The 23294-nt window shown below is 44.8% G+C and overlaps 1 protein-coding gene across 3 annotated transcripts in view; it reads left to right on the forward strand.

The window, feature by feature from the left end:
- WDFY3 (WD repeat and FYVE domain containing 3) overlaps nt 1–23294 on the forward strand; it is a 1930620-nt gene that overhangs the window by 1778666 nt on the left and 128660 nt on the right. For all 3 annotated transcript variants that reach the window (XM_078676292.1, XM_078676293.1, XM_078676294.1), the window contains 2 exons: nt 7923–8077; nt 17287–17445. In XM_078676292.1, the coding sequence (XP_078532418.1) occupies nt 7923–8077; nt 17287–17445 (314 nt within the window). The remainder of the gene's footprint in view (nt 1–7922; nt 8078–17286; nt 17446–23294) is intronic.

The following is a 23294-nucleotide window of genomic DNA, read 5'->3' on the forward strand; positions in this document are numbered from 1 at the left end:
GGACCTTCTGTCGCAGCAGCAGGGGACGGTCCTCCACCCGAACCTGTCCAGTCTCCACCTCCATGCTTGGAGATTGAGCGGCGACAGTTGAGGCCATTTGACTTGCCTCCTGAAGTCTGTGATGTGATTCTGGCAGCCAGGCGTCCCTCCACAAAGTCGGTATACGCCTGCCGGTGGAACAGATTTGTGGCATGGTGCACAGCAAAGGCTGTGGATCCCCTTTCTGCCCCTCTCTCCGAGGTTCTCCTCTTTCTTCTCTCTCTTGCCCAGCAGGGCTCTGCTCTGGGCACTATCAAGGGCTACCTTTCGGCCCTTTCCGCCTTCTTAAGGCTACCTGATCAGCCATCTTTGTTCAAGTCCCCTATTGTAACAAGATTCTTGAAGGGCATCACGCACATGTATCCACCTGTTCCGTTCGTGATGCCTCAGTGGGACTTGAACCTGGTTCTGACTTTCTTGATGTGCGCTCCCTTTGAGCCGCTTCATTCCTGTCCTCTCCGTCTTCTGACTTTAAAGACGGCCTTCCTGGTTGCCATCACCTCTGCCAGGAGAGTGAGTGAGCTCCAGGCTCTTTCTGTGAAACCTCCTTTCTTGTCCATTCATCCAGACAAGGTGGTTCTTAGAACTAGACCTTCTTTGCTGCCCAAAGTAGTTTCTGCTTTTCACATCGGGCAGTCCATCACCTTACCCTCCTTCTTCCCGCCTCCGCATCCTTCAAAAGATGAAGAGCGGCTCCATCGTCTGGACCCAAAACGTGCACTTTCATTTTATATGGATCGCGCACGCCAGTTCCGGGTGGATGACCAACTATTTGTTGGCTACGTGGGTGAGAAGAAGGGACGGGCGGTACAGAAACGAACCATTTCTCGGTGGGTCGTTCTGTGCATCAAAGCATGCTACTCTTTGGCTCGGAAGGAGCCTCCTGTTGGGCTGAGGGCCCATTCCACTCGGGCCACGGCGGCTACTACTGCCCTGGGCCGGGGAGTCCCTTTGCAGGACATTTGCCAGGCGGCTACGTTGGCCTCGCTGCACACCTTTGCGAGGCATTACTGCCTGGACAGTCAAGTCCGGAGGGACGGCTTCTTTGCCCGTTCGGTCCTCCAGGATTTTCTGGTGTAGGATTGTATTGGTTCGCAGACCCACCACCGGGGTTGGTATTGCTGGGGTATCTATTCTAAGGTAAGGAATCTAATACTAACCTGTTTCTTTCAGATGAACAAGTTACTTACCTTCGGTAACGATATATCTGTAAGAAACAGTAGTTAGTATTAGATTCCTTACTGCCCCACCCATCCTCCCCGTTCTGCGAACTGATACCTAGGGTTAAGGACATCCCTTTCAGGGCCCTAGTTTCACATGGCACCAGTGTTGGTTCTCACATGGCTCTGCGTGTTCTGGCGCGGAAAAGCTGTGTGCAAAGAACTGACGTCAGCGCGCGGAGGCGGCGTCTATATACTCCAGCGACGTCATCACGGCGCACGATGCCGACGACGCGGAGCCGCAGGGGACGCCTGCAGACGACGCCTACCGACGCGCAGGGGTACTGCTACGCAAAAGTTTCCGGATCCAGACTGACGCCTGGGGATATTCTAAGGTAAGGAATCTAATACTAACTACTGTTTCTTACAGATATATCGTTACCGAAGGTAAGTAACTTGTTCGCCAAGTCCGGAGAGACTGCTTCTTTGGCGGTTCTGTTCTCCAGGACTTCCTCGTGTGATCTTGGTTCGCAGACCCACCACCGGGGTTGGTTTTGCTGGGGTATCTATTCTAAGGTAAGGAATCTATCACTAATGTGTTTCTTTTAGATGAACAAGTTACTTACCTTCGGTAACGATATATCTGTAAGAAACATTAGTAAGTGATAGATTCCTTACCGCCCCACCCATCCCCCCCGTTCAGTGAACTGATTTCTAAGGTTAAGGTCATCCCTTTCAGGGCCCTAGTTTCAATGCACCAGTGGTCAGATTCTTGCATGGCTCTGTGTTTCTGGTGCGGAAAGTCATGTACGGAACAGACGTCCGCGCGCGAGGTCAGTGTCTAAGTAGCTGCCGTGAAGTCATCTCGGCGACCACGACGGGCGTGGAGTCGCACGACGCCACCTTCCGACACGACACGCAGGTGTACTGCTGATGAAAACTTTCCTGATCCAGACCGATGCCCGGTGGTAATTCTAATGTAAGGAATCTATCACTAACGAATGTTTCTTACAGATATATAGTTACCGAAGGTAAGTAACTTGTTCTTTAGAAGAAAGGAGGCATCAGTACAGAAGGTGCAGGAAGCATGTCAGTGACGAGGAAAGAGCCATTGACTGGAGAGAAGACATTGTCGTCACTATGTTTCTTGGCACATATGAAATAATATCTAACTCCAGAGTTGGGAGAGCTACAGATACAGCCGATGGAGATGGAGACACAATCTCAGTTTATGCAAGATACTTCTTCAGAGCGAGAAGCAGCAGCTAAGCTGGATAAACAACATGATGATGTAAATGATCCAGATATAGCCTTATGGAGACTTTCTTCAGTGATGAAGAGAAAACAAAAGGATATAGGGTGACTACAGCTGAACGTTCAATATATCTACTACGAAGAGGATTATTATGAAGAGAAGTATGTTTATCCTGATCTGAGTTAGATAGTAATACCGTTGGAAAGTAGACCCAGAAAGGAGGAGTGGTAAAAGTTCCAATGCAGATGCTAAAAGCACAGCAGAATATGGTTATTGACATTCAAATAAGGCTACCACTGACATCACAGACTGGGTAACAGAAGGTATTATTGGAGACACAACAACCGCCAAATTTGCAAGCTGAGTATTTGCAAGTGCAAGCCAACAGCAGTTCAAAGGAGAGTCAGCAGAATCGCAAGTTAGAGAGCTCGATGAAAGTAGAGATGACAATGAGTATGTTGGTGAAAGCGGTCAAATATCACCAATGGGGAATGAAGCTGATGATCAAGATAACAATGCAGACTCTGATTATATGATAGAAACTCCTAGTGATCATGATAATGATGGCTCTGAATGGAATCAGTTTATAGTTTCAAAAGAACAGACACATAGACATTCGCCACCAGATGACATTGGCAGGTTTCATGCTTTAATTTGGAAAGCAGCTACCGACATCTGCAGAGAAGAAAAGTCTTGCTTCCTTTTCCATTTAAAGGAGAATTCACAAAGAAGCACATGTTCAACCCTTATGTTAATCCTTCTTCACATAAGTGATCTAAGTATTATGATGAATCCAGCAACGTTATCTGTAAACTTTGAAAAGGTAGTGGAAAATATAAGGCAATGAATACTGCAGCAGGTTGCATCTTGAATCGGGAGAGAAAAGATTCGGGAATATCACAGCAGCTCAGAGGAGATCTAGAAACCCATTGACTCCTTTTACAGCGGCTACATATAAGGTGGGCAGAAAATGGGACTCGATGGAGAAGAGAGTGAATAGGTTGGCCGTTGATTTAGTGAAAATTGCCAATTCAATTGTGTAGTAGCAAGATTTGTCAGGCGTCTACTGAGTGATATGTCACAGGTCATTGAGAAGCTGCTTGACAAACATAAAGAGATGGCAAGAGCAATATTGAAAGAAAGTGAGCAAATGACATCTTTGATTGATGCAAGAATGGATGTATCTATGGGCGTTTAGACGGATTGGCAATGCAACAGGATGAAAAGATATGGTTGGCTTAAAAGCACATCCTTCAGACCAGAAGTTCAGTCTTGTATAAGGGATTGACAGTTTGATGGGAGCAACGTTTTTGGAAAGAAGGTGACTGAAACATTTACAGGCAATCAAAGCAGATCGAGACTGATCGGTCTCTAGGAGTGCTTGAAAATTGGCAATACATTAGAAGTTTCAGAAGACATAATTGGAGACAAGGGCAAAGTTCCAAGGGATCGTTTTTTCAACTTTCTTTTTTCGACAATATAGGCAGTATGGCACATATGCTCAGTATGGATCGTATGACCTGCAAAGACAAAAGAGAAGTCAGAGTTACAGGCAAGATAGACAAACGAGAGGGCAACCAGTCAGCAACCTTTGACAGTAAGTCCGAGCGTGTCTTGCCAAGCAGCATTTCCTCCCACAATCAGCTGCCAGTGGGAGGACGAATGCAATATATTTTAAGGGAATGGCAGCAAATAACAACCAACAGGTGAGTCTTTGATATTGTGAGATAAGGACACACCCTGGAGTTTGTGGGAGAACTGTATACACCACCAGAAACAGACAAACCGGTATTTAAAAGAGTTGAAAAAGAAATAATAAAACTCCTACAGAAAGAGGCTATTGAGAGTACTGTTAGAGGAGAAGAACATGGGTTTCTACTGCAGATTCTTTCTCATATTAAAAAATCAGGAGATTGGCGTCCTATATTAAACTTGGGAGCGTTGAATAGGTTTATAGAGAAACCGTTTCAGACTGATAACATTGCAAGAGATGTTGCCATTCGTAACAAAAGGAGATATTATGTCATCCATAGACCCGGAGGATGCTTATTCCAATGTGCTGATACGTAAAAGACATAGACAGTATCTGTGATTCCTGGTAGATGGACAACATTACCAGTTTAAAGCCCTTCCTTTCAGACTCAAGTCAGCACCTCGAGTTTTCACGAAATGCATGGCACCAGTTGCAGCTTACTTAAGGAGGCAAGGAAGTATGGTTTATCAGAATTTAGATGACTGACCCATAAAGACGGACAGCCTATTCAAGGGTCAATAAATTACCAAATTGATAATGGAAGTTTTTCAGTGGCTAGGGTTGGTATCAACACAATGAAGTCAAGTTTGCATCCAGAAAAGGAATTATTTTTTCTGGGAGCAAGGATTGTGGCTGAGAGTGGGGTAGTATACCCTGTGCACGAAAGAGGCGACCAGTTGAGGAAACAGCTGTGATTCCTGATGGGAAAGAAGAATGGAACAATGAGAGTGTGCTAAGCTCTGCTTGGATTTGGGTCTTCTTGCTTTCTGCTCATTCCATATTGTAAAATGAGACTGAAGATCATTTACAAGCAGTTGGATTAGCAGTGAAAGCAGATGCATGGAGTATTGATCAATATAGTCCAAGTAACACCTACCATGAAGATAGCATTGAGATGGTGGAAGTGAGAGGAGACTATTGCATCTGGGGAAGCCACAACTGTGTTCAACAATAAATGCACTTCTGTCAGGATGGGGAGCCCATTTGGACAGAAAACAGGTAACTGGCATTTGTGCCGAAGAAGAAGGGAAATAACACATAAATGTGTTGGAAATGAGGGCATTAAGGCTAGCTCTTAATGCTTCTTGCTCATTGTGAGAATACAGCATGTTATGTTCTGGACATAAAATACAACACCAATGTACTATATCCAGAAGCAGGGATGAACAAAGTCAAGGTAACTTTTCAAAGAAGCACAAAACATGTTGAATTGAGCAATTCGGAATAACGTTGTCCTCTCGGCAGAGCACTTATCGGGAATGTTCAATGATGTCGCAGAGCAAGTATTATGCAGACACCCACGAATGGGAAATAGACAACAAAAAGTTGAATGTTATTTTACAGTTGGGGAAAACTGTAATGAGATAGGGTTGCAACAGATAGTAATTGCAAGTGCAAGATTTTTGAAAGCTGATGGTTTTGCAGAGGCACTCAAGAAGATGCATTTGCCATAGATTGGAAAGGAAAATTTGTGTCTGTATTCCGACCCATACCTTTGGTCTTGAAAGTGTTGAGCAAGATAAGGCAAGAGAGTTGCAAAGTTATTTTGGTTTCGCCTGCAGTGCCACTACAGCATTGGTATGTGGATCTGTGGGAGCTGATCATAAAGAAAACAGTTCGAGCCAGATGTCAATCTGCTTTTTTAAGAACTAGGCACAAATACTTCACAACCCAAAATCACTTCTCTTAACAGCATGGCTTATAAGGACTTCAAATTTGGTCTCCTGGATATTGCTAAGGCAAGCATGGTGGGCACATGAAGACATAAACTAAAATGGAAACGGTTTATAGTGTGAACAAGTGCAGCGATATTAGATTCATAAAAGATGGCTCCATATGAATTTTAGCCCTATTTGTTGTATCTTGCTAAATCTGGTTTATTTTTTATGTCTATAAAGTTCACTTGGCAGCCATTTACATGTTTTTAAGAAGTTTGAGTCAAATGACTGTATTCACAAAGAGAGGCTTGTTTAGAAAATTCCCACCTGAGCCTAAGCTGGCTCTAGAGTGGGAGCTGAACACTGTATTGTCAGCACTAATGAAGGTACCATTCAAACCTATATTTAAAGCATCCATAGAGAATTGAAAGTGGAAGACTGCTTTTCACTCAACAATTACTTCATCTCTTAGAGGCAGTGAGTTACAAGCATTAAGTTGTAAAGAACTGAAGGTGATTGTTTCTAAAGGCTAAAATGACTTTAGTGCCTAATCCAAAGTTTATACCAGAAATTACCAACGTCTTTTAATTTGATGCAAAAAATCACATTTTTTGCACATCCAGTTACAGTTGCAGATCGTACTTAGGATTTATTGGACATTAACAGATGTTTGAAATTTTATTTGCAAGCAATAAAAGACTTTAGAAAAACAGATCAGCTTTTGGTGGCATATGGTTCACGAAGTAAAGGCAAAGCAGTGAGTAAGCAGACTGTGGCAAAGTGGATAGTGTCTTATATTACGACAGTGCATACTTCAGTGAAAAGACCATTATTGAGGTTAGTGAGGGCACATTCGACAAGAGCTATGGCAGTGACAACTGGGCTATTCGCCGGCATTTCTTTAAATGACATTTGTAAAGCAGCAAAGTGAAAAAACACTCATGCTTTTGTGGAGCATTATTGTATTGATGTGCATTCCAACAAGTAGTCAGCGGTGGGTCAAGTAGTGCTAAGATTTTTTTTTTTTAAATAAGGTATTACTCATTCCCACCATCCTCTTTATTGAACTTGGAAATATGGTACTGCTTTGATAATCTCAATTCAAGCATGTGAATCTGTGAAAGATCAAAAGTTACCTACCTGTAACTCTGGTTCTCTAGTATTGGTAGCTTTGATATATTCACATGCAACCAACCCACCTCGCCATGCCTTGGGGTTTGAAATATAGTGTGTGTGATGTAGAAAATCTGACAGTTGAAAGCCTCAGTCAAGGAATCAATGGGTGAGGTGGCTTCTGATTAGTTGGAGTTTGGGTCATGTATAATAATTGCAGTTCTCTAGTGCCAGGTCCACAGCTACTTATACTTTGTTTGCTGTTCAGCCGGGCCTATCATTGTGGTACTTTGTTCCGTTACAATTCTTAAACAGAGTACCTTTGCTGCACAGGGTATAAATGTATCGATCCACTGCTGTAGCGACAAATTTGGTAATACATATAGTAATTAAACATCTGATAATCCAGTGTACCTCTTGCCATTGAGGAAATATTGTACGTATAACTTTGGTCAAGGAATGCACCTGTCGGTATTAGTTACTCCTTAGCCACCCCTCAAAATGAAGCCTCAAGTGCTAAATAACAATGCCAAATGACAACCATCCCTATAGTTAAGGATCACCTTCAATTTTGAATCAATTATAGTGCTATAAAATAAAAATGGCGTTACAGTGTGAAGTAAAGCTTTGGTGTAGTTAAACTACTTTAACTGTGCAGTTCAAATGATATAAAGCTACTTACCTCGGCCAATGTCTGTTGCGTTTGTATAAAAATGCTGTTCCTAAAGTAAGTACCGTTCCTGATTGTGTATGCATTCACCTGGGTAACAGCTAAGAAAGGTGCTGCTTATTTGACCTGGTGCAGCATTGAAAAGAAAGATGAAAAGTGGTGCTGTTATGCTGTACAATTTGGAGGTTTGCTGTGGCAATGACACCTCTCTTTGCTGCATTTCTTCCGTCTTGTAGTTTTGAAGTAATGTGTCTCTGTTTGGTTTTCTTTCAAGAACTTAAAGAACCAATCGGTCAGATTGTTTGTACAGACAAGGGTATCCTGGCAGTGGAACAGAATAAGGTTCTAATACCTCCTACTTGGAACAAAACCTTTGCATGGGGCTACGCAGACCTCAGTTGCCGATTGGGAACCTACGAATCAGACAAGGTTTGTGAGCTGATTTTGCAAATTATTTAATTCTTAGAAAGAAACAAGTAAAAAGACGAAAGAAGAGAGAAAGGACGCCGCCACAGTGGGAATCACGCTGATTAAGATTCACTTGTTGAAGCTTCACGGCAGCGTCCATCTGCCATGAAAAAATAGTTTTAGCTTACAGCCTTAAAACATAAAGTCCTAACAGAAGCATGGAAGGAATGTTCATCCCACAATTATTTTGGGAACTAGGTTTCTGATTTGCTCTAGAACAGATAAGATCGGTTGATCTCGGAAAAAATAACTTTTGTGGTCCTGAGGAGAACCCCAACATCTGAAAGTGGGATTCGAAACACGTAGACTGTGGTCTCTTTCAAACAGTGTAAAAAAAAAAAGATCCATCCCTGTTTCCAAAAACAACTGGATTGATATGAATTAAGTGCGAATTAGGTATGAAACAGTTTGTGTTTTTTAGAAAATAGCACACTGTTTGAGGCATGCCCAAAATAGAAAATAAACAAATTGTAAAGAAATGTATGCCTGTCTAGGTTTTTAATCTTGTGAATGTTTTGTCTTAAGTTTTTTTTATTTATTTTTGATTATATGTTGAATGTCATTTTAGTGGTATAGGTTGGTAATTTGGTGATGTCATATTAGAAATGAAGGTTGAGGTGTTAATGATTTAAAAGTTGTTCTAAATGTATGGTATAAAACAATACAGAAAAAGTTTTCTATTGAATGAAGTAAAAAAACAATGAAATGGAGGTTTTGGGGTCACATTGAATGGTTCTTTGTGCCCTCTTTAAAAGAAAGATAAAACATATATCAGCACTGGCAGGTTGGTTGTTGTTTTTAGAAAGCATCAGGACCTTTTTATTCTATTTGTTTGTAGGAAGTGGGATGTATTTCATAATCTCCCACCCCAGATACAATAGACCAGAGCAAGATGATTGATTTTCTCTATATGAGCTCCAAGACTGCGCCACTTCACGTTTTGCTGTGCCTATGAGAGGTTGTGGTTATGCAGCACATAATGATAGTGAAGCGAACCAGAGCATATTCTGGGCATCCTGTTGTGGGCTACAATTTTCACTGATTCAGAAAAGGGGGTGGTGATGAACAGAGTGTCTGAATTAAGCAGACCACTCTTACCCAGTCCAAAGATCAGGGCTTGATCCATCACCGTTATTTAGCTCACTGCCCCATCCCAGCTCAGAACCTGGCTATATGCAAATTAGTCTGTCCCTGGCCCAGTGCATCATGGGAACAGGGCAGACCAAACTACCAAGCCAATTCTTCACCAGAAAGGATACAAGCTACCGGGGACCGGTTTCTGGCATTTCAGCCTCGTCGGCCCGGCTTGCTTGAATCCTGATGGAGCAGTGAGCAAGGGACTCATGTCTGAGTATACCCTGCCACACCTATAGTGGCCAAAAACGATTCAGAAAAGGGGGTGGTGATGAACAGAGTGTCTGAATTAAGCAGACCACTCTTACCCAGTCCAAAGATCAGGGCTTGATCCATCACCGTTATTTAGCTCACTGCCCCATCCCAGCTCAGAACCTGGCTATATGCAAATTAGTCTGTCCCTGGCCCAGTGCATCATGGGAACAGGGCAGACCAAACTACCAAGCCAATTCTTCACCAGAAAGGATACAAGCTACCGGGGACCGGTTTCTGGCATTTCAGCCTCGTCGGCCCGGCTTGCTTGAATCCTGATGGAGCAGTGAGCAAGGGACTCATGTCTGAGTATACCCTGCCACACCTATAGTGGCCAAAAACGATTCAGAAAAGGGGGTGGTGATGAACAGAGTGTCTGAATTAAGCAGACCACTCTTACCCAGTCCAAAGATCAGGGCTTGATCCATCACCGTTATTTAGCTCACTGCCCCATCCCAGCTCAGAACCTGGCTATATGCAAATTAGTCTGTCCCTGGCCCAGTGCATCATGGGAACAGGGCAGACCAAACTACCAAGCCAATTCTTCACCAGAAAGGATACAAGCTACCGGGGACCGGTTTCTGGCATTTCAGCCTCGTCGGCCTGGCTTGCTTGAATCCTGATGGAGCAGTGAGCAAGGGACTCATGTCTGAGTATACCCTGCCACACCTATAGTGGCCAAAAATGATTCAGAAAAGGGGGTGGTGATGAACAGAGTGTCTGAATTAAGCAGACCACTCTTACCCACTCCAAAGATCAGGGCTTGATCCATCACCGTTATTTAGCTCACTGCCCCATCCCAGCTCAGAACCTGGCTATATGCAAATTAGTCTGTCCCTGGCCCAGTGCATCATGGGAACAGGGCAGACCAAACTACCAAGCCAATTCTTCACCAGAAAGGATACAAGCTACCGGGGACCGGTTTCTGGCATTTCAGCCTCGTCGGCCCGGCTTGCTTGAATCCTGATGGAGCAGTGAGCAAGGGACTCATGTCTGAGTATACCCTGCCACACCTATAGTGGCCAAAAACGATTCAGAAAAGGGGGTGGTGATGAACAGAGTGTCTGAATTAAGCAGACCACTCTTACCCAGTCCAAAGATCAGGGCTTGATCCATCACCGTTATTTAGCTCACTGCCCCATCCCAGCTCAGAACCTGGCTATATGCAAATTAGTCTGTCCCTGGCCCAGTGCATCATGGGAACAGGGCAGACCAAACTACCAAGCCAATTCTTCACCAGAAAGGATACAAGCTACCGGGGACCGGTTTCTGGCATTTCAGCCTCGTCGGCCTGGCTTGCTTGAATCCTGATGGAGCAGTGAGCAAGGGACTCATGTCTGAGTATACCCTGCCACACCTATAGTGGCCAAAAACGATTCAGAAAAGGGGGTGGTGGTGAACAGAGTGTCTGAATTAAGCAGACCACTCTTACCCAGTCCAAAGATCAGGGCTTGATCCATCACCGTTATTTAGCTCACTGCCCCATCCCAGCTCAGAACCTGGCTATATGCAAATTAGTCTGTCCCTGGCCCAGTGCATCATGGGAACAGGGCAGACCAAACTACCAAGCCAATTCTTCACCAGAAAGGATACAAGCTACCGGGGACCGGTTTCTGGCATTTCTGCCTCGTCGGCCCGGCTTGCTTGAATCCTGATGGAGCAGTGAGCAAGGGACTCATGTCTGAGTATACCCTGCCACACCTATAGTGGCCAAAAACGATTCAGAAAAGGGGGTGGTGATGAACAGAGTGTCTGAATTAAGCAGACCACTCTTACCCAGTCCAAAGATCAGGGCTTGATCCATCACCGTTATTTAGCTCACTGCCCCATCCCAGCTCAGAACCTGGCTATATGCAAATTAGTCTGTCCCTGGCCCAGTGCATCATGGGAACAGGGCAGACCAAACTACCAAGCCAATTCTTCACCAGAAAGGATACAAGCTACCGGGGACCGGTTTCTGGCATTTCAGCCTCGTCGGCCCGGCTTGCTTGAATCCTGATGGAGCAGTGAGCAAGGGACTCATGTCTGAGTATACCCTGCCACACCTATAGTGGCCAAAAACGATTCAGAAAAGGGGGTGGTGATGAACAGAGTGTCTGAATTAAGCAGACCACTCTTACCCAGTCCAAAGATCAGGGCTTGATCCATCACCGTTATTTAGCTCACTGCCCCATCCCAGCTCAGAACCTGGCTATATGCAAATTAGTCTGTCCCTGGCCCAGTGCATCATGGGAACAGGGCAGACCAAACTACCAAGCCAATTCTTCACCAGAAAGGATACAAGCTACCGGGGACCGGTTTCTGGCATTTCAGCCTCGTCGGCCCGGCTTGCTTGAATCCTGATGGAGCAGTGAGCAAGGGACTCATGTCTGAGTATACCCTGCCACACCTATAGTGGCCAAAAACGATTCAGAAAAGGGGGTGGTGATGAACAGAGTGTCTGAATTAAGCAGACCACTCTTACCCAGTCCAAAGATCAGGGCTTGATCCATCACCGTTATTTAGCTCACTGCCCCATCCCAGCTCAGAACCTGGCTATATGCAAATTAGTCTGTCCCTGGCCCAGTGCATCATGGGAACAGGGCAGACCAAACTACCAAGCCAATTCTTCACCAGAAAGGATACAAGCTACCGGGGACCGGTTTCTGGCATTTCAGCCTCGTCGGCCCGGCTTGCTTGAATCCTGATGGAGCAGTGAGCAAGGGACTCATGTCTGAGTATACCCTGCCACACCTATAGTGGCCAAAAACGATTCAGAAAAGGGGGTGGTGATGAACAGAGTGTCTGAATTAAGCAGACCACTCTTACCCAGTCCAAAGATCAGGGCTTGATCCATCACCGTTATTTAGCTCACTGCCCCATCCCAGCTCAGAACCTGGCTATATGCAAATTAGTCTGTCCCTGGCCCAGTGCATCATGGGAACAGGGCAGACCAAACTACCAAGCCAATTCTTCACCAGAAAGGATACAAGCTACCGGGGACCGGTTTCTGGCATTTCAGCCTCGTCGGCCTGGCTTGCTTGAATCCTGATGGAGCAGTGAGCAAGGGACTCATGTCTGAGTATACCCTGCCACACCTATAGTGGCCAAAAACGATTCAGAAAAGGGGGTGGTGATGAACAGAGTGTCTGAATTAAGCAGACCACTCTTACCCAGTCCAAAGATCAGGGCTTGATCCATCACCGTTATTTAGCTCACTGCCCCATCCCAGCTCAGAACCTGGCTATATGCAAATTAGTCTGTCCCTGGCCCAGTGCATCATGGGAACAGGGCAGACCAAACTACCAAGCCAATTCTTCACCAGAAAGGATACAAGCTACCGGGGACCGGTTTCTGGCATTTCAGCCTCGTCGGCCCGGCTTGCTTGAATCCTGATGGAGCAGTGAGCAAGGGACTCATGTCTGAGTATACCCTGCCACACCTATAGTGGCCAAAAACGATTCAGAAAAGGGGGTGGTGATGAACAGAGTGTCTGAATTAAGCAGACCACTCTTACCCAGTCCAAAGATCAGGGCTTGATCCATCACCGTTATTTAGCTCACTGCCCCATCCCAGCTCAGAACCTGGCTATATGCAAATTAGTCTGTCCCTGGCCCAGTGCATCATGGGAACAGGGCAGACCAAACTACCAAGCCAATTCTTCACCAGAAAGGATACAAGCTACCGGGGACCGGTTTCTGGCATTTCAGCCTCGTCGGTCCGGCTTGCTTGAATCCTGATGGAGCAGTGAGCAAGGGACTCATGTCTGAGTATACCCTGCCACACCTATAGTGGCCAAAAACGATTCAGAAAAGGGGGTGGTGATGAACAGAGTGTCTGAATTAAGCAGACCACTCTTACCCAGTCCAAAGATCAGGGCTTGATCCATCACCGTTATTTAGCTCACTGCCCCATCCCAGCTCAGAACCTGGCTATATGCAAATTAGTCTGTCCCTGGCCCAGTGCATCATGGGAACAGGGCAGACCAAACTACCAAGCCAATTCTTCACCAGAAAGGATACAAGCTACCGGGGACCGGTTTCTGGCATTTCAGCCTCGTCGGCCTGGCTTGCTTGAATCCTGATGGAGCAGTGAGCAAGGGACTCATGTCTGAGTATACCCTGCCACACCTATAGTGGCCAAAAACGATTCAGAAAAGGGGGTGGTGATGAACAGAGTGTCTGAATTAAGCAGACCACTCTTACCCAGTCCAAAGATCAGGGCTTGATCCATCACCGTTATTTAGCTCACTGCCCCATCCCAGCTCAGAACCTGGCTATATGCAAATTAGTCTGTCCCTGGCCCAGTGCAGTGTGGAAGGGTATGCTCAGATGTGAGTCCCTTGCTCACTGCACCATCAGGATTCAAGCAAGCCGGGCCGAAGACGGCTGTAATGCCAGAAACCGGTCCCCGGAAGCTTGTTTCCTTTCCAGTAAAGAATTGGCTTGGTAGTTTGGTCTGCCCTGTTCCCATGATGCACTGGGCCAGGGTCAGACTAATTTGCATGTAGCCAGGTTCTGAACTGGGATGGTGCAGTGAGCTAAAAAACGGTGATGGATCAAGCCCTGATCTTTTGACTGGGTAGGAGTGTTCTGCTTAATTCAGATACTCAGTCCATCACCACCCCCTTTTGAATCGTTTTGGCCACCACAAGTGTGGAAGGGTATGCTCAGATGTGAGTCCCTTGCTCACTGCACCATCAGGATTCAAGCAAGCCGGGCCGAAGACGGCTGTAATGCCAGAAACCGGTCCCCGGAAGCTTGTTTCCTTTCCAGTAAAGAATTGGCTTGGTAGTTTGGTCTGCCCTGTTCCCATGATGCACTGGGCCAGGGTCAGACTAATTTGCATGTAGCCAGGTTCTGAACTGGGATGGTGCAGTGAGCTAAAAAACGGTGATGGATCAAGCCCTGATCTTTTGACTGGGTAGGAGTGTTCTGCTTAATTCAGATACTCTGTCCATCACCACCCCCTTTTGAATCGTTTTGGCCACCACAAGTGTGGAAGGGTATGCTCAGATGTGAGTCCCTTGCTCACTGCACCATCAGGATTCAAGCAAGCCGGGCCGAAGACGGCTGTAATGCCAGAAACCGGTCCCCGGAAGCTTGTTTCCTTTCCAGTAAAGAATTGGCTTGGTAGTTTGGTCTGCCCTGTTCCCATGATGCACTGGGCCAGGGTCAGACTAATTTGCATGTAGCCAGGTTCTGAACTGGGATGGTGCAGTGAGCTAAAAAACGGTGATGGATCAAGCCCTGATCTTTTGACTGGGTAGGAGTGTTCTGCTTAATTCAGATACTCTGTCCATCACCACCCCCTTTTGTACAATTTTCACTGGCCAGTAAAGTATTCTATAATCCTGCTGGATGAGCCAAGGAACATGATGACAGTGCTTCCCTATGCTTGCTGTTTCCATTTTGAGTCACTCAAGAGACTGGTGGAATGTCTGAGCGAAATAATCGTTTTGAGCAGCTAAATGCGCAGAACACCATGGTAGCTCTTTCAAGGAAGATGGAAAGAATGGTAACCTCCATAAGAGCCTATTGGAACACTTTACATCTCCACCCTCCTTAAATGTACTGTTGGTTTAGAGTGTAATTTTTTATGAAAGCCAGAGGTCCATTGTATAATTTGCCTCTCATAGTTTATGGAGCTTGCCTGGATTATTTTGTACTATGGTATGTCACAACAACATAGAGGATCAATGCCTGTCCACGCAGATCTCCAGAGTGCAAATGATTCACTGCAGAGTACACAGTCAAGAAGTCCCCTAACCCACATAGGAAGCAGCTGTTACTGTTGGAACCCCTTGCACGTACGTATCTGGGGAACACTTGACAAGAGGTTTAATGGCCAATACTGTAGAGGAATCACCATATTTAATTCACTGCCAAACCAAAAAGAGGCTGGCAGAGTGAAGACATTCTCCTGTTTTTAAGGAGGAAGAGGAAGGTAAACTGCAAATTGGCCTTAGGGCAGTGTAGGAGTTCCAATAGCCTGAGGAAGCTAAAGATCTCAATAAAGTTTAAAAAGCAGGATTAGTGATTGCAGGCTGGACCTTCTGTTGATGCTGGGAGAATAATTGCCACTAGAAAGGAAGCAGCGGCAGAGACAGGTATGCTGGAGAATACACGGGAGAGACTATGAAAGCCAATGTGGAAAACAGAGTGCTACCATGGCATACATTGTTGACCGTTACAGTAAGGTGTCGTGAAATAAAAGATTCCCAGGACTCTTCACGCAAGGATGAGCCATCTAAGAATATGAGCCAAAGAACACACTGTAAAGGAGGTTATAGAAAGAGTTGTGTCACTGATACTCTATATAACTGCACAAAAATCAGAGGCATGTAATATATATTTGTTTATTTATAGCTCTTATGAAATGCTCAAACCAAAAGTTGCCTACTCAGTGCACTGAGGAGAGGGAGGCAGTGGGACATTCCTTAATGCTATATGCCATGGTGGTCATACAATGACGATGAAACAGAAGTGATCCAGTGAGCCAACCCTTTGCATCCAAAGATGAAAAGCCTGGAAAAGGAAACTGCTGTAAACTTGCCAGTCGTAACCCACTGACTGGCAATTAGAATTTGGATGTACTTGAGGTAGTCAAGCAGGAGGCCTGGGGAAGTCTCCAGAGTCTGAACCATAAGAGAAATTTAAAAAGTGTGTCTCTAGGTCTTGTTTGAACACAAGGAAGTCTTTTTCCATTCTCAACAGCTGAGGAAGAGGCAGAGGAGTCCTCTGCCACAAAAGGTCTGCCTCTAGATGCTAAGGATGATTTCTGAAATCCAGATAGATGGTAGGACTGAATGTGTATGGGCCGACTCCAGGAAAGACTTGTGGACAGTGCACAATGTTTTGAAACTAACTTTTATTGATGTTGGTTTCTGTTGCATCATTCCCCTGCTTTTCCCCCCTTAGTCCTCCCTAGTTCTTGGTTTGGTTGGCAGATGGGATAAAGAGTTAACAGAAGAGAAATCAGCACGAAATACTATATAAATAGTACAACCAAGGGTGGATTGGATGTATTCCTGAAATTCTGGCTACCTGTGGAACTGTGCGTCCCCCTGCTCTTCCATAGTTCCTTGTCTACCCTCCTCCATTGTGAAAGAACCCAAACATTTTTAATAGTATTCTTGATGTTTTATCTTTTCTTATCATTAAAAACCAGACCCATAATAACCTTTAATTGAACCCTATGCAGAAAAAGAATTTAGAGATCCTGAACTGTCTTGGAAATAGCCAAAGTTTTTGCAACTGTGTGAAAGAAATACAGACAAACTACTGTAACTTGAAGTAGAAACTAGATTTTCATTCAAACCAAAGATATATTGTGTGCCCAGTAATCAATAAAGGGTTGAACCAGTATTATTATGGAAAAGTGATTAAAAAACAGCTGAGAAGTTCAGATGTTAATATAGTAAGGATAAGCAAGAGATGTAAATACACTTTAAATAATGGTGTGCTATATTGTGTCTCACCCAGTCTCTTTTATAGACCTGCTTACATTCTGCAGAGCATGCTTTGTTATGTTAACCTGTTTGGAAACTTGCTGTCACCTAGTTTGAAGCCTAGTGCTGATCTATTTCTGAACAAAATAATAATGCACAAAGATTTGTTCTCGTTTTTCTAGCATTCTGGGTTGACGGAAATTACATCAGTGTGAGCTGTCATGCAATGCCTGTCTAAGCTGCATATTACTTTGTGACCACATGCCATTGGAATGTGTACTGAATGTTAAAAAAGTGACAAACCTCCGGGTTGTAATATGACCGCTAATTTGCTTTATTTTCACATTCTTTATAGGCTGTTATTGTTTATGAATGCTTATCCGAATGGGGGCAAATTTTATGTGCAATCTGTCCGAACCCGAAGCTGGTAATAACAGGAGGAACAAGCACGGTGGTCTGTGTGTGGGAAATGTCCGCGTCCAAAGAAAAGGCTAAAATGCTAACTCTTAAACAGGTAACTTACAACATGTAAAAATGTACACACAATTTGCATGAACTTCATAGCAGAGATGCATGTTTTTGGGGGAAATTAAACAAGCACAAAATGATATACCTTAAAGCAGTGCCCTGATCCCTGTCACTAAACTAGTAACCACGCAAGTATGACACTTGGAGGTGAAGTGATTTTATTTTTCCAGTTGCACTACTCAGTAATATCTGATCATAGAATTACTTTGCCACTTCTTCAAGGTACAACTATATTCAGTATATCTGAAACTTGAGGAGCGCTGGAAAAAACAAAGCATCTCTGAAAAAGAGAGAAGCTGTTAAAGGAAACAAATATATGTGAAGTGTAACTGTAGCTGCATCAATCTATATATCAGGCTAGTAAACCTATCCATCTATGTTACCACTAGTTAATAACAATAATTTACTATCTCATATATTTATTTTATTAACAGGTGATCACAGAAAACATCGTTGTATCTAAAATATGACATTGTGTTTTTCTTGCCATCATTTGAACAAATCCAGGTTTTTCAAGAAATGGCAAGGAAACACTATCCACAATGGCTCTAGTAACTTTGGTTAATCAATATATCATACACAAACGTAATTATATAATACTTGTATTGTGATTAGCTGATAGTAACCTCATAAGTAAAGTCAAACTGTTGAATTTGTGCTTAACCGTTTGGCTGCCCTTATGACGTATGTATACGCCATGAAAAGGTGTCACCGGAATGCCCTCATGACTTATACATGTCCTTATTTTTGGACCTTTTTTTGGTGGTTTTGGTCTCCTCTTGGAACATACTATTTTTTTATTATGGGGGTGTTGGCAAGAATTTGCCGATGCCCAATTCCTTCTAGGGCATTAGCTCCTCCGAGGTGCATCCAAGATTCGAGCTGGTGGTCAGTGTCACTTGAAGGGCCATGGTCAGCTATTCCTGCCCCAGCTACTCTTTAGCCATGTCCACCAGCTTAATCCACTTTCTTTATGCTGATGGAAGGAGGTAGGATAGAGGTCCTGAGGAAAAGCCCTGCTCTTACCACCAGCACTTTCATCCCACCAACAGAAGTGAACCAAGTGGTTAAGATTGAATGCGGATGGACTAGGATTGTTCCTAGTTTCCTTCTAATCCCCACTTCCTGCTTCAGTTCTACACAGCCACTTCACTTTACAGTGCTTCTGAATCCATGAAAATCATTGAGAAACAAAGGTGCTGTGTTTGTGCCCAGCAAAGAACTAGACGCAGTGTTGATTTTTTCTTTGGTAAAGAAAAAATCTTCTGTTTCCTTTCTGGGGCACAGACACTTAGTTCAGGGTTGCAGCATGAAGACAAATGTAGTTTGAATTATTTGTTAGCCTTATTAAAAATCAAAATCATTTATTCCTCACCCAGGCAATAAATACACCAATACATGTGGGGTACCATTTATAACATAGAAAGTGTAGAAACATTAGATGGTGGGATGTTTGTTTGGCGTTTTGTAGTTTTCTGTCACTGAAAAATTATGAAATTGCATTATTGTTTTTACCTAAACTTTGACATTTGCAAGACATTGTGGTTAACTATATGTTGTGGGATTCATACAAGCTACATCACCCTGGATTCCCCTAGTCTATAGTTTTAGTAATTACCTGTGGTTGTTAGGTTTCCCTGGGTGCCGGACAATCCTGGGCCAAAATACTGTAATTATCCCCATGGAAATTTGTCCCATTCTAAACATTCCGAAAAGAACCCTGCTCAAACCCACTGAAAATCTTCATGTTTTATATATCCAAACTCCGAAAACCTAGAGAAAAACACATTTTGGTCAAGCTTTGGTGGAGCAGGGACTCAAAGGAATAACTGTGTTTTGGAGGAAAATAGCGGAAAGTCTGACAAATATAATTTTCTGTGCACTGTCCAGACCAGCCATTGGAGTGATTGAGATCTGGAAACTAGCAATAAAAACCTTGGGATGTGTAAATGTTGAAAATATATGGTTGTGGTGGGGTTCGGTATAGGCCAACTAGGGTACCTAGGACCAAAACATTGGTACCCTGAATGGACATTTTGCTTTCAGTTGCTTTCGAAATTCCCCATATTCACTGCACTCAGTCAATTCATTCTTTATTTGATTTCAAACAAAGTAAAACCATAAAAGACATCAATGAAAACAATACATCAGTTACTTCCCAGTAACTCCTCAATCCAGTGGCGCCAGATGAAAAACAAGCCACATGAAAACAAATTATGTACATCATATAGTAACTGTAGATACAGCAAAGCAGATCTCACTTGGTTAAAATTCATAATGACCAAGAGGGGAAAAATAAAAGACTTCCGGAAAGTTTTATTTAAAAAATGGCTGAGTATGACAAAGTGCAGTGTTCTCAGTGGAGACAAGATCACATTTACATAGTCCAGGGTTAATAGCAATCTTTCTCCCCTTAGGAATGGCCAATAAAAAATAAATCACGTTCAACCTGGAATGAGTCAATAAACCAATGATGATTAGGCATATCAAGCAATAAATATAGTTCTATAAACAGGGAGGATTTTAACAAAACATAAGCTCTTACAGACAACTTATTTACTGCACGTGGTGCTTTCTCGTCTAAATTCCATGCCATAAAGTCCTTTTTAGTCCAAAGAAGATCACCTTTAACAATAGTCGCGGGTGTTGAAAAATCTCAGCCTGCCCCAGCTTGTTGAAGCATGAATCAGCATAATTCAACCACAGAATTGTATGTGCACCATCAAGGGACATAGTCTTTTATGATTTGGCGATTAAGCCCTGAATTAAGTCTCAGGTAGACAGTGAGCCGTAAGAGCAAAGGCCGCAATTGCAAAACATGTCAGATACCCCTAACCCAGTTCCTCATGTATTCTACATGAGATCAAACTCTGGGGAAGGGATAAAAGTCTTCTCAAGCACATGTTTTCTGCTGATTGTAACAAAAATGAGTTGGTATAGCCCCAAATCTCGATGCCATGCACAGCCATAGGCACACATTTAGCCTTGTAGTTCTCTTCCAGGGGATCCTCATCAATAGTCATAAGCACTAGAATATTCCCGCCCATGTGCGGACCTACATATATGTATCTCCATATATATATATATATATATATATATATATATATATATATACACCACCAAAGCTGACCTCAACAAGAAATCAGCGGGACACATGCTCCGGGCTCAAATGAAGGATTTATTTGGCTTAATGTACACGCACTCCTGTAGTCTGTGAAACGCTGTGGCAGACGCGTTTCTGGCCGGAATGGCCGTCATCAGTGCCAGTCCCACAGGCAAGTGAAAATTCGTGGGCTCCAGAGACCACTCCCTTTACAGCAGTCTCTCGGCTCCTCCTCCCACAGGTGAGTGTCTTAATTGCGCTGCACCGCCCAGGAGCACTGCATTGTGGATGTTGCAGTTCACGAGGTCCCGCATACAGGTGTATGGGACACAGACTCAAATTAATGCCCCCAATTTCTTGGCGCTTCCTGCATTCCACCTCAGGGGTCCTGGGTATTAATGGTCCGGCCAAAACCTTCATGAGAGCCCTTATCAGGCAGCTTGATGCCGCCTCCTCTCTCCCCTCGCGCAGATACACACCAAATGGTTAATACCTCTGCTTGGGGGGGCGCCGCGATGTACTCCTCGTACTCCACCATTTGTTTGCTGATCTCGCGGAGCTCCAGACTGAGAGGGCGTGCCCCTTGCCGGTATCAGCGAAAAGCCGGCTACACATACACCACCAAAGCTGACCTCAACAAGAAATCAGCGGGACACATGCTCCGGGCTCAAATGAAGGATTTATTTGGCTTAATGTACACGCACTCCTGTAGTCTGTGAAACGCTGTGGCAGACGCATATATATATAAAGCAAATGCAGCCCTACACACACTAGAGCTGAATAATGCTGTACGAATTTCCCATTATATCATAAAGAATACATTAGAAACAGAAAAACAACAGCAGAACATGTTTAAGAACTGTTTTAATGCTTAGCACTTAGAACAAATTCTCAGATGGGACTGAAAGCATTGACAAGTCCCAGGCTGCATTGCAGAAAACATAGCCTAAAAATGGTGAAAAGTGAACTCATAGCAACATAGAAATAAACTGCCACCGTGCCTTTAAGGCAGTCCTGACCCCCAGCTTCCCATCATGCCTCAGGGGTGACAGTTAGGTCAGTTGTTCTTTACGGCACCTTCAGGAAGGATCCTGGTTACACAGCTCCACTTCTTTCTGATTTTAGGAAAATGTTGACTTACTTCGACGTCTGTCATCTTTTGAAGTAAGGTTCTGTCTTTTTTGACAGTTTTGGGAATTTGTTCCACTCAAAACGCCATCTCTTTTTGACCCCTGCCCTTCTTGTGGAAAAAAGAAGGCCAGGTCAGACTCTCATGAGGTCTGCATTCTTTGTTTGCCTAAGGACCAATACCCCAAGACTTGCCCTCATTGCCAGTCCCTATCCAAAAGGACTGTAAAAGACAGAGAAAGGATCCATCTTTATGTGCTGGCAGAAAAGGCATCTTCCAGGTGCAGGTCACCGGTGAGGAAGGGATCTAAGAGGGCGAGATCTGCATCCAGAACCAAAGTCCCTCACTCTTCTGCTTCAGCGTCGGGCTCGGCGCTGAAAAAACTACCACTGGTGGGACATTTGTCTAAGAAAAGACCATCAACGGCAACCTCACCGTCGAGAAAACGCTATCATTCAGATACGTCTCTCCGTTCACCGTCGACGTCGAAGAATCGTGATCCGCTGCCGTCGTCACCCCGGCAACACTCAGCGTCGAGGAGCAGAAGCCCTCCACCATCGGCAACTCGGTGACGATCGGCGTAGAGGAGTAAAAGCCCTCCGCCGTCGTCAACCCAGCGACGATCGGCGTCGAGGAGCAGAAGTCCCTCGCAGTCGTCAGCTCGATGTTCGCCGTCGAGGGCGTGTACCCCTCCGTCGACGTCAGTCCATCGGCAATCGACGTCCAGGGGCAGGAGTCCTCCGCCGTCGTCAACCCGGCGATGATCAACGTCGAGGATCGGAAGCCCTCCACCGTCATCTCGGCGACGATCGGTGTGGAGGAAGAAGAGCCCTCCGCCATCAACACGGCGACGATCGGCGTCGAGGAGCAGAGGCCCTTCGTCTTCATCAGCACGACGACATTTGGTGTCGAGGAGCAGAACACCTCCTCCATCATCCGCTCACCGACGTTCGACGTTGAGACAAAGGGATACTCCAGCGTTGTCTGCAAGGCACTCGACGTTGAGGAACAGGGAGTCGACGTCGAGACCGGTTCCAGTACCAGGCCGGAAATCGACGTCGAGAAGGAGGTCCAGATCGCCATCGAGAAGGGCTCAGTCACAGCAGGTCACACGCCCGGCGTCGAGGCCTACATCAGTGAGTTCTGGAGTAGGCTCTGTGGTTCTAGTGACAGAATCAACTCTACATTAGAGAGCAGCATCTCGTCCGTTGCTTCCTCTGGTTCCCGGTCTTCTGGAGCCAGTGATGGACATTTTCCTCACACCAGCTGCGATTAAAGCTGCACCAAGGAGGATTCAAAAGAAATACAAACCTGCAGCAACAGACCCTGGCTTCTTAAAATCAGATCCGCCCGCGGACTCTGTTATAACTGCAGTAGCAAGGAAAACTCATGCAGTAGCTGCGTCTTCGTCACTCAGTCCAGCCAGATAAAGAAAGTAGGTCCCAGGACTCTTGGGGACGGAAGGTGTGCGGGTCTGCAGCATCTTCGCTCAAAGTCTCTAGTGCAGCAGCCTTATTAGGTCGATACAACAGAGCCATATGGGACTCCTTGGACCGCTTCAAGGAGAAATTGCCAAAAGAAGATCAAAGGGATTTTGAGGAGG

Source organism: Lissotriton helveticus, chromosome 2_1 (genome assembly GCF_964261635.1).
Source record: "Lissotriton helveticus chromosome 2_1, aLisHel1.1, whole genome shotgun sequence".
Classification (NCBI taxonomy): domain Eukaryota; kingdom Metazoa; phylum Chordata; class Amphibia; order Caudata; family Salamandridae; genus Lissotriton; species Lissotriton helveticus.